The sequence below is a fragment of the Caretta caretta genome, chromosome 3 (genome assembly GCF_965140235.1).
Source record: "Caretta caretta isolate rCarCar2 chromosome 3, rCarCar1.hap1, whole genome shotgun sequence".
Classification (NCBI taxonomy): Eukaryota; Metazoa; Chordata; order Testudines; family Cheloniidae; genus Caretta; species Caretta caretta.
Genome location: NC_134208.1, coordinates 155,262,590 through 155,275,097, shown reverse-complemented (window position 1 = coordinate 155,275,097; position 12,508 = coordinate 155,262,590). Strand labels below are relative to the sequence as shown.

The 12,508-nt window shown below is 37.7% G+C and overlaps 1 protein-coding gene across 5 annotated transcripts in view; it reads right to left on the bottom strand.

Annotated features, from left to right (window-relative positions):
* Positions 1–12,508, bottom strand: part of BABAM2 (BRISC and BRCA1 A complex member 2) — a 306,338-nt gene that overhangs the window by 188,851 nt on the left and 104,979 nt on the right. For all 5 annotated transcript variants that reach the window (XM_048843434.2, XM_048843431.2, XM_048843432.2 and 2 more), the window contains exons 5-6: positions 11,905–12,099; positions 3,763–3,837 (exon numbers count right to left, since the gene is read on the bottom strand). In XM_048843434.2, coding sequence (XP_048699391.1) covers positions 3,763–3,837; positions 11,905–12,099 — 270 coding nt within the window. The remainder of the gene's footprint in view (positions 1–3,762; positions 3,838–11,904; positions 12,100–12,508) is intronic.

The window sequence follows — 12,508 nt, the reverse complement described above, 5'->3', positions numbered from 1 at the left end:
TTTGATTTCAATTATAATGCAGAATATAATATATAGGAAAATGTAGAAAAACCTTCTAATATTTAATACATTTCAATTGGTATTCTATTGTTTAACAGTGAGATTAAAACTGCGATTAATAGCGATTAATTTTTTTGAGTTAATTGTGTGAGTTAACTGCGATTAATTGACAGCCCTAGTGGAAACATATGAGAAACGCTGTTTTAGAGAATATATGTATAGCATTTTTTTAATGCAAACAACATAGAAAATAGGACTCTGAGTTGATCCTGGAAAGTGTCACAAAGAAGCCAACATTCCACAACTTTTAAATATAAATGTAGAGACAAGCTCGTAAAATTCTAAACACCTAATCCCTCCTTTGTCCATGCTATGATGAGGATCAACAAGAAAGCTGACAACTGCAGCTTCCGGTCTAGGAATCCTGCCTGCAAGGATACAATTCCACAGTATAGGTATAGGGAACAGCCAAAGGAGCAGATCAAGTCACCAGCTAATGCATGCTATTCACTAAGCATGCATGCTTGGACATACAGAGAGTAGGATATGCTTTTAAGCCAGCAAATTGTGTCCTTTTGCCTGCAGTACGCAGTTCCCAATTTAGAGCACACGGGAATATCCCATGAAGAAATCCTGTCCTGCTGCTTGCATGGAATGGGAAGATGGTACCCTTAGACTCTTTCCCCTTAGCACTCACATGCAGCATAGAGAACGTCTAAACTCTAACATGGCTGAGCAATAGATCAGCTACTTGTCTAGGAATATTATATTCCAATCAAGCTCTAGATTTGTTGAGAAATGGATTAACCACTATTCATATTCTCCTCCAAAAAGTTCTGCGAGACCTAAGCAGGATGATTCACCTCTGAAGCAGTTTTGTAAACAGAGAGAATGAGGGGGAGTAGCAACACTTAACCAACGGAGAAAGTCTAGAGTATGTGGACACAATGAACATAAATGACCTCAGAACCCTCTGGAGGTGACTGGGCTCATTCAATTAACAATGCACTTTCTAAAAACTGCCAAAGTAATGATGAATGTGGTACTGTATGTAAAACACATATCGTTCTTGCAATGCATCAGTGGTGGGCTCCACAGTCCAGGAAAGATGTGGAAAAATTGGAGAAATTCCAGAGGATCAAAGGTCTAGAAAACATGGCCTATGAGGAAAGATTGAAAAAATTGGGTTTGTTTAGTCTGGAGAAGAGAACTCTGAGGGAGGACATGATAACAGTCAAGTACGTAAAAGACTGTTATAAAGAGGAGAGTGATAAATTGTTCTCCTTATCCACTGACGACAGGACAAGAAGTAATGGGCTTAAATTGCAGCAAGAGAGATTTAGGTTAGATACTAGGAAAAAACTTCCTAACTGTAAGGGTAGTTAAGAACTGGAACAAATTACCTAGGGAGGTGGTGGAATCTCCACCCTTGGAGGTTTTTAAGAACAGGTTAAACAAACACCTATCAGGGATAGTCTAGGTAATACTTAGTCCTGCCTCAGTGCAGGGGACTGGACTAGATGCCCTATCAAGGTCCCTTCTAGTCTTACATTTCTGTGGTTTTTCAAGTGAATAATAAGCATTCCCAATGTTAGAACACACTCCAAAATATCACACAATAACCTAGCATATCTCTATCTAATAGATATTTATTCTTAGTACTAGCACCAAAACATCCTTTCTTCCACTATCTCCATAAGCTCCTCATTCATTTCAGGATCTAGTGGAAAACTACTCTCCTCATTCTAACTCCCTCTCTGGGCTTGTTCAACTCTACTTTATGGATCCTGTCTGTCTCTGTTCCACTTATCTAATCATTAATCTTCTCTCAATCTCTATAACATACTACTGTAAATGTAAGAGCCTTCTTTTCTACAAATTCTTACATCTGAAATAGCATCCTTCTATTACTCTACTTTATGTGCACTCCACTCTCTTGTTGATTTCACATGAGATTTGAAAGCAACTACCTTTAATGTTTAAGAAACGCAATCTTGCCACACAGTAAATTTATTGAAGCATCACAGAACTATTTATGGAATAGCATTATATATCATATTTCACAGTCCTGTAAATTTACAATAGGAAAACTACATTTTTGGGACCTTCACTATACCTCTTAATTTCTCTGTCCCCTTCTGCTACTATTTAATTCTAATTACACAAATTGACCTCTACTTGAGAAAAGCCAATTTGGGAAAAATTAAGCTCTACGAGTTCACATTCAGAGAGTTTCTTTAGAATTGTCTCAGCATTTGTAGGTTTGCTCCCTCCTTCTACCTCACAGAACTGGCCAGCATTTTGGCCCCCCAACCCCATGGATCACTAGAAATCTCCAGAAACCATATCCATCTGTCAAAAGGCCTTATGTTCTGTCCCCAACCCACAGCAGAAGTGTCAGATCTGGGTCCCTTCCATTTCTGGAAGTGGAGGGGACTTCTCAAACCAGTAATATATAAAACTCTGTAAAGTTCTTTGAATTCTCTCCTGTATAGAAAGTGTCATACGTAATGAAGTTATATTTATCATATACACTTTGATATATGTTCAAAAACACAGAAGATGAAATATATCCTCTTACCAAAATAAAGATAATATTTATGCCAAAACAGTATTTTATTGCTTTAATAAACTGCTTATAAATATTCCTAAATACATATTCACATGATCTTAAATAGATGCCTAATTGAAACAACTGAATGATACAAGCATGCATGTATCCACAGGGGTGCCCAGGTAAACGTATTGCTGTTCTGGAATAGAGAAGTAATTAGTAGACCTAAATTAACTCTACTTCATACTCATTTTTCAAGTTCTTCATTTTGCTTTACTATATGTATTTTTGCAATAAGGCTAGGTCCAGGGGACCTGCTGTATTGTGCCAGACATCATCCCTGCTTGGGTTGTATAACCCAGGGTGCATAACGAAGAGTTAGTCGACTGTAAATTGAGGATGAAGGTTTAATGAAGCACAGACTTGACTCAAGAAAAGTACAGTGCAAATATTTTCTTGAGTTAATCACATGAAAATCTCTTATAAATAGTGCCTGCATTTTCAATGCCTCAAGCCCTTATTTAAATACTCTACTCTACAGAGAACGCCCATTTTTTTCATGTAGTACACGTGCACACAGCATACCTCTTGTTGGCCCCTAAACCACAAAGAACAGGGGTGATGAAAAACAGCTACAGCAAACTGCTGCTAATTAGGCAAAAACCACCATCCATTCCATCCTGATAGCTGCACAGATTTAAAGGTTATATTTGAATTCATTCTCGCATTGCCTTTCTCATGTTGGTGATAAGACCACATTATCATTATATCACAATTGGCTGCAGTTTTAGGTGAGTAGGAAGAAGTGATGTAGGGTCAGAATAAGCACAATAATAAAATGGATTTAGTGAACCTTAGGCTCCTGCATAGTCTTTAAAATGGAATCTAATCAATCAGTATGTCAGTTTTGTTAGGCAATTAATCCAGGTGGATTCTCCCCTCCCTCCCTATCCTGATGGGTAAAACTTTGTGTGTGGGGGGATGGGATATTTTTTCATTTGTTACACATTTGCAAGGACAATTGAATCATGCATACAAAGTAACTCTACTGACACTTTTCCAGCCCACCAACCAAACATTTTGAAAAGTCTGATTTTCAGCTTCTTAACTAAATTTCTGAAATTCAAAATAAAATTATTACTGAGAACATCTCACTAGTCCAAACTTTCTCACAAAATGAGCACTGTCAATACAGTCACTTATTTTACCTTGAGAAGGTATGTGGGAATATTGCTGAAATCCACTGGTAACTTCAAAAGGAAGTGAGCTGAGAATTCACCAGTCTGAGGAGAAAGCACAAAAATAATGAGACCTAGAGCAAAAGTGATCTCACTCTCTATTATCTACAGCAGACAAGGTCACAAGCGGAACCTATTCAGACTGAAATATTTAGCAAGGCAATATCTTCTAGCAACTGGGGGAGGAAGAGTTAAGCAACAGCTTTCAATGGTAATTGTTGAAAATGAAAAAAAAAAAAAACATTTATTTACAGCTTTCACAATAAGCAATATGGCAAAGTACCCCAAGACTCTAAGGGCATTGCTCCCACTGAGTCAATGGTAAAAAGGTCCTTAGAGAGCATAATGGCTGGCACCATATAAGAACCTAGATTAGATTAAACCAGGCCCTATGGCTTCTCTTTACTCATCACTGTTGAAGTCATTGCTTCTGCAGCCACAAGTTAACTTGCATACTAGTATTTTAACAAATGGATTACATCTAGTAGCAAAAATTATTCCCACGAATGTAAATACCTCATGAAAACTCAAACTATAATAATAAGGAGGGAATGTAAAGGTCATCAATGACACGTTTCACAAACTACATCCTGACTGCTAAATAGGTATGTCTTTAAAGGACTCTACTTTAAAAATCACAGGCAAAAGAATTACTATTCTGTATTGCATCCAGAATACAATGTAATACACAATCTCTCTATTGTGGTTTCACTTAAACATCCCAATCAGGACAAGGGCCCTACTGTATTTAATACTGTACATACACAGAGGTAAACAGTCAGTACCCTGAAGAGTTTACAATCTAATTTTAGGGCTAGATTTTCTGAAGAGTTTAGAACCCAACAGTTCTCACTTAGGCACCTAAATATATTGCTCAGATTTTTCAAAAGTGCCCAGCACTCAGTAGCTCCCACTGAGAATAATGAGAAAAGTTTGCCCCTTCGTTTAGTTGTCATAGTGGAAACTGAGCATGGTTTTTTGAAAATCAGACCCCAATTTTGCAAATCTGGCTATTTGTGTGTTCCACTACAGCATTTAGATGCATCAGAAATTAGCATGCCTTGCACACATCTCTAATTTTTTTAAAAAGAAATTCATTATATGTATTTTGATGGTACACTTACTTAATATAGTGACTGCCTGAATGTAACTGGGAAGAACTGGCTTAATTACCACTAATAACTAAAGAGACTGCAGTACTGCCAATCTCATCAACACTTTTTTCTACAGTGAAAACAAAGCTCAAAAAATACAGTGAAAGTACCAGGATATCAGATAAAAAGAATAATTTTTCCTCGCAACAGAATAATCACATATACACAGAAATGTTCTTTTTTACAACTGAAGAGACTTGTTGAGAGAAAAAAGGGATGTAACAAGGTTACTCTTTCAAGAGGTATCTACTGATTACATCTCTATTTCCAGGGATTTAAAATATGGCTTAAAAATCCTTTGGGCATTTACCTGTCAAACTGTACAAGATCTTTCTTTGACAAAACTATATTAGAACATTTATAAGTTATATTAGTGGAGGAAAATAGAAAAGCATGGATAGAGTTTTCCTCTTCCCCCATCATTCAGGTATGTGCTTGCTTGTTAAATAACATTTTTCATGCCATTAATTTCCAAAGTGGGATCGTGTCTCTGAATGGGGGGTTGGGGGGGAAGACTAGTAGATATTTTATTTTATAAAGACAGCTACAGAACCTGTATGGCAATGTAAATTACTTCTTTTAAATAGACATTTATGCAAACTTTTGGTGTTATTGTAGGCTAGAAACCAAATTTTAGCTTTCTACCATTTTAGACCACAAATTAGTTTGGCCACAATTCATCCATATTGAAAATTTCACTCTGTCAACTAATAATAATTAGAAATGAGTGAAGGAAATTTTGTTCAAATTAGAATCCACACTGGACTATGATATGGGTTCCAGAACAAACTAGAAGTACCAGAGCTATAGTTTGAGTTTGGAGGATGCCATAAATCTCATGAGCTGTTTGATAACAAACTGCAAAATGGGGATCTCTCACGGAGAAGGGATTCCTATATCCTCTCATTAGGGTAGTCCACCTCTGCACACATCTGGGTAGCAGCCCTTTTCTGTCAACAGAAAGTGACCGCCCTTGACTCTCAGGAATGAAATGATCCTCCTACCTGTAAAGGGCTCAAGTTTGCTCCCATTGGCTTCAGTGGCGCAGGATTTGTTCAAAGGTAAACAAATGTACTGAGAACTTTAAGACTGATTTCTGTAAGTAAAGCCTTTGTTTGTGAGAGTAACTGGAATGTGCCAAATAAGTTGTACATAATCAGGAAGGGAAAGAGATTCTTTCATTCTCAACATCTTCCGGTTTGTTCTACTCTTAGCAAACTTGGAGAGATCTTAAGGTGTGAGAACCTGAGCTGAAAATAGTGTAGATGGTTCAGAAGTAGCATTTAAATCAGTGTGGAGGAAAACCCTCTTACCAGTTCTTTCTATAATTTCTCTTTAGGATTATGTAAATTGTAAGACCTAGAGGGCTGCTTTGCAACTGTTGTCTACTGAGAAGTTGCCAAACTCTCCCTAACACATTGCTGTTTTTATGCATCAAGTGTACGCAAAGGAAATGGGAAGGATTTCCTTTCTGTTTCATACGCTTCCTTAAAACGAGGCCTTACCCACCTGGCTATGAGAAGACTAAGCTCATTCTTCTAGAAGGAAATAAACATTGGTCTGATTTCCTAAAGATTTTAACCCCACTGAGACAAAAAGTAAGGATATTTCATGCATTATGTCAAGAAAGTGATGAAGTTTGTCTTTTTTTGTATAACCCATGAAAAAAACACCCCTTTAATTAATCTAACATTAAGGACAAAAAAATCAGGATATACTGAGGAAAGGCCAGGTGAATGCTTGTTCAGTTTTAACTTGGTCTTATTTTTTGCATATGCATTACAGATCTGGTATCTAATTACTCAATCATATACTGTTTTTCAAATACAATACTTTTTCCTATAACCCACAGGAGAAAATTTAAGGTTGAGTGACTCTTCGGTGATCATTCAGCATTTCCTGACATTTTTGTGCCACTTTCATGTTGCACTACTAGAGTTCTTTGCATATGATTTCCAGGGGGTTTGAAAAATTTTAAGTGGACAGAAACAGAAAAAAGGAAAGGAAGAAGAAAAAAGAAAGATGTGAAACTACTGAATGCAAGTACCATACATATGGTGTGTAAATGAGAATGTGTTTGCATATGTAGGGGCTAGGTATATATTATGTACTCAAAGAAAGGGTGTGTGCTGTTTGTCTTTGCAGGTAGGTGCAGATAAGATTGCTTGTAGTTGTGTACACAGCTTTAACACAATGTAGGGAGGGGCATCCATACATGCAATCTGTGTCTCTCTCAGAGTGTGAGGTGAACTGAGGCTCTCTACGTAGAACATATTAAAGTATGCACTTGGTAACATTTCTATAGAAATAATTCCACAGAGCATTTTTATAATTCAAGTTCAGTTTCCCTCCAAACTTAGCATAGCAGGCATTTCTTACTGAGCAATACTTTTCACATCCCAAGTCGTCTGGTGACCATCTTTGACACACTCAAAGCACTCCTTAAAACTAATTTATTCCAAAAGGCCTTTCCACAATAAATGTCTAAGGGCCTGACAAGTTAAGCCCACCTGTTTGTGCTGGGATTTGTGCATAGTTAACAACACTAAGAGAGTTTTTCAAGATTCATCTATGTTCTATGCTTTTCTTATCTGTATGACCACAATATGTTTGAAATGTACAAGGTTTCTATCTACACTATAAGGTCTTCATTTTCCTACATCTTCTCTTTAGCAGCAAATACATTTTAAAATTCAGATATTTTTATCTGAGTTACAATAAATGTGTCCATAATTTATTTAATGTTTAACAAATTGAATGTTTCCACCCTCACGTAACTCTTAAAATGCTCGAGGAATTTGCTTCAAAATTTATTTAAACACGTTTTTTGTAATTGAGACAGAAAAAGAAGTTAGAACATAAGAACGGCCATACTGGGTCAGGCCAAAGGTCCATCTAGCCCAGTATCCTGTCTACCAACAGTGGCCAATGCCAGGTGCCCCAGAGGGAATGAACAAAACAGGTAATCATCAAGCGATCCATCCCCAGTCACCCATTCCCAGCTTCTGGCAAACAGGATAGGGACACCATCCCTGTCCCTACGACTAAGAACCATTGATGGACATATCCTCCATGAACTTATCTAGTTCTTTTTTGAATCCTGTTATAGTCTTGGCCTTCACAATATCCTATGACAAAGAGTTCCACAGGTTGAATATTTGTTGTGTGAAAAAATACTTCCTTTTTTTGTTTTACTGCCTATTAATTTCATTTGGTGACTCCTAGTTCTTGTGTTACGAGAAGGAGTAAATAACACTTCCTTATTTACTTTCTCCACACCAGTCATGATTTTATAGACCTCTATCATAACTCCCCTTAGTCGTCTCTTTTCCAAGTTGAAAAGTCCCAGTCTTATTAATCTCTCCTCGTACGGCAGCCGTTCCATACCCCTAATCATTTTTGTTGCCCTTTTCTGAACCTTTTCCAATTCCAATATATCTTTTTTGGGGCGACCACATCTGCATGCAGTATTCAAGATGTGGGCACACCATGGATTTATATAGAGGCAATATGGTATTTTCTGTCTTATTATCTAACCCTTTCTTAATGATTCCCAACATTCTGTTCACTTTTTTGACTGCTGCTGCACACTGAGTGGATGTTTTCAAAAACTATCCACAAGATCTCTTTCTTGAAAAGTAACAGCCAATTTAGACCCCATCATTTTATATGTATAGTTGGGATTAGGTTTTCCAATGTGCATTACCATGCATTTATCAACTCTGAATTTCATCTGCCAGTTTGTTGTCCAGTCACCCAGTTTTGAGAGATCCGTTTGTAGCACTTCGAAGTCTGCCTGGGACTTAACTATCTTGGGCAATTTTGTATCATCTGCAAATTTTGCCACCTCACTGTTTACCCCTTTTTCCAGATCATTTATGAATATATTGAATAGGACAAGGCCCAACATAGACCCCTAGGGGACACCACTATTTACCTCTCTCCATTCTGAAAACTGACCATTTATTTCTACTCTTTGTTTCCTATCTTTTAACCAGTTACCAATCCATGAGAGGACCTTCCCTCTTATCCCATGACAGCTTACTTTGCTTAAGAGCCTTTGGTGGGGAACCTTGTCAAAGACTTTCTGAAAATCTAAGTACACTATATCCACTGGATCCCCCTTGTCCACATGCTTGTTGATCCTCTCAAAGAATTCTAGTAGATTGGTGAGGCATGATTTCCCTTTACAAAAATCATGTTGACTCTTCCCCAACAAATTATGTTAATCTATGTGTCTGACAATTTTGCAATTACTAATCAACTAATTTGCCCGTTACTGAAGTAAGGCTTAATGGCCTGTAATTGCCGGGATCACCTCTGGAGCCCTTTTTAAAAATTGGCGTCACATTAGCTATCCTCCAGTCATTTGGTACAGAAGCTGATTTAAATGATAGGTTACAGACTACAGTTAGTAGTTCTGCAATTTCACATTTAAATTCCTTCAGTGAATACCAGCTGGTCCTGGTGACTTATTACTGTTTAGTTTATCCATTTGTTCCAAAACCTCCTCTAATGACACCTCAATCTGGGACAGTTCCTCAGATTTGTCACCTAAAAAGAATGACTCAGGTTTGGGAATCTCCCTCACACCCTCAGCTGTGAAGACCGATGCAAAGAATTTAGTTTCTCCGCAATGGCCTTATCGTCCTTGAGTGCTCCTTTAGCATCTCGATTATCCAATGGCCCCACTGGTTATTTAGCAGGCTTCCTGCTTCTGACGTACTTAAAAAAAAATTTGCTGTTACTTTTTGAGTCTTTGGCTAGCTGTTATTCAAATTCCTTTTTGGCCTTCCTAATTATATTTTTACATTTCATTTCCCAGAGTTTATGTTCCTTTTTATTTTCCTCAATAGGATTTAACTTCCACTTTTTAAAGGATGCCTTTTTGCCTCTCACTGCTTCTTTTACTTTGTTGTTTAACTACGGTGGCACTTTTTGGTTCTCTTACTATGTTTTTTAATTTGGGGTATACATTTAAATTATTTAAATCTATTATGGTGTCTTTTAAAAGTTTCCATTCAGCTTTCAGAGATTCACTTTTGTACCTTTTAATTTCTGTTTAACTAACCTTCTCATTTTTGTGTAGTTCCCCTTTTTGAATTAAATGCTGCAGTGTTGGGCTGCTGTGGTGTTTTCCCCACCCAGAGATATTAAATTTAATTATATTATGGTCACTATTACCAAGTGGTCCAGCTATATTCACCTCTTGGACCAGATCCTGTGCTCCACTTAGGACTAAATCAAGAATTGCCTATCCTCTTGTGGGATCCAGGACTGGCTTCTCCAAGAAGCAGTCATTTAAGGTGTCAAGAAACTTTACCTCTGAATCCTGTCCTGTCCAAGCTGTCTACACATGTACCCAGTCAATATGAGGATAGTTGAAATCCCCCATTATTATTATTGAATTTTTTATTTTAATAGCCTCTCTAATCTCCCTGAGCATTTCACTATCACCATCCCAGGTGGTCTGTAATATATCCCTATTGCTATATTCTTATTACTAGAGCATGGAATTACTATCCATAGAGATTTTATGGTACAGTTTGGTTCATTTAAGATTTTTACTTCATTTGATTCTATGCTTTCTTTCACATATAGTGCCACACCCCCACCAGCACGACCTGTTCTGTCCTTCCGATATATTTTGTATCCTGGTATTACTGTGTCCCATTGATTAACCTTATTCCACCAAGTATCTGTGATGCCTATTATATCAATATCCTCATTCAATACGAGGCACTCTAGTTCACCCATCTTATTATTTAGACTTCTAGCATTGGTATATAAGTACTCTAAAAACTTGTCATTTTGTAGCTGTCTGCCATTACATGATGTAATTGAATGGGACTTTTTTTCATTTTACTGTTCCTCATCAGATCCTACCTGTATTTTATCATCTTCCGTCCTCTCCTCCTTACGAGGACATAGAGAATCTCCATTAATAGATCCTCCCCTAAGGGTGTTTCAACTCCAAAGACAAATCCTTCAAAAACCATTAGCCACTGAAATCATTCAGTGGGTGTTGGACTGAGCCCAAAAGTTAGAAGGACTAGAAACACAAAATATTTAGGCTGTGTGTGTAGGTACAGGGAGCTAATTTTCTAGAGCATGCTTTCCAAACAACAACTGTGAAAGGATTTCCCTACATTTCAATTCAGCATTTTTTTTCCTGAATGAGGGGTCTGACCAGATACAGTACTGTGACTTACAAAAGCAGAGTGGACTTATGAGACCAAGTAAATGTTAAGAGGGTGGTCAGACAACATGTAAGAAAAGGGGTTAAGGGGTTGACAGTGCCCTATAACTATATTATAATCAAATACCCCTGTGCTATCTACAGCCCTCAGATAGTGCAGTTCAGATAATGAAACTAAAATCCAGGCCCTGGAGGTGTGGAATTTGAAAACTTCAATGACATCCAGGTTATGTCCACACTAGAAGGCTTTGCTGGTACAGTTATACTGGCAAAGTGCTCCTAGTGGGGCCAGAGCTATACTGACAAAATTGCACTGTTGCCAGTGTAACTGTGTCCATGGTAGTAGCTTTTGGCAGCCCAGCTATGTCAGTAAAATCACATTCCATCATACCCTAACTGAAATAACTATGTCAGCAAAAGTCTTGTAGTGCAGACATAGCATGTGATTCTCACAACAAATTTACTAGTTCATCTGTAAACCAGATGTACTGCCATCAGCTCTGAAGACAGTTGCTCACCTGGAAATCAGATTCAAGTGAGGCAATGGAATAGAAGCAGTGAACAAAAGAGGGAGTGGAGAGTGCAGAGGTGAGCTGGGGACAAACAGGGTTTTTTCACCACTGTAAACACACAGTACGTGTGCACACATCACACAAATAGCTCTATTTTACAAGGTAATGGCTAGAATTACTATAGTGAAAGGAACTCTAAAAGCATTAGTTTATTGTGCTTTTATCAGAAGTGTTCTGAATAGCTTACCCAGTTGTTCTTTTTGCCAGCATAAACTTCCATGTTCTCTCCATACTGGGGTTCTTCAAGTAAAGTCTGGTATTCAAACATGAGGCGAGAGCTCTCCCGTAATCGGCTGCATTGGAATTGGTGATATTGCTGGATGAGCTCTTTCACAACAAGCAGGAGGCATTCAGGATTTGAGGGATTCCAGGAGGCTAAATTCTGTTGAATAAGGGAAAAAAAAAAAAGCACAGACTAGTTTACAGCAGTAGAAAGAGATGAGCATTCTTGCCTACATACGAGTACTAACTAGTACTTATAAAGTCCTCATCAGCATGGTGTCTTGTTACATCTGAGGACCTGAGACCTTTCCATTCACAAAACAAAAATTGATCTGAACAGTTTATGAGAATTGGTTCAGATAAATGCAGTCCTGTATTTAATCTGAATCAAAAAGTACTAAGTCAAGTTAGCACCAGTGAATATGCCAAACTGATAAGAGCCTTGGAAATCATATTCCTCTGCTTATCCACAGAACAGGTACAGCATGGGCTGGAGCAGAACAAGCTTCTACCCAGCTGCCTCAATCACATGCCTATCAGCTTGATGTCTCTGCAGAGTTAATTAGAAT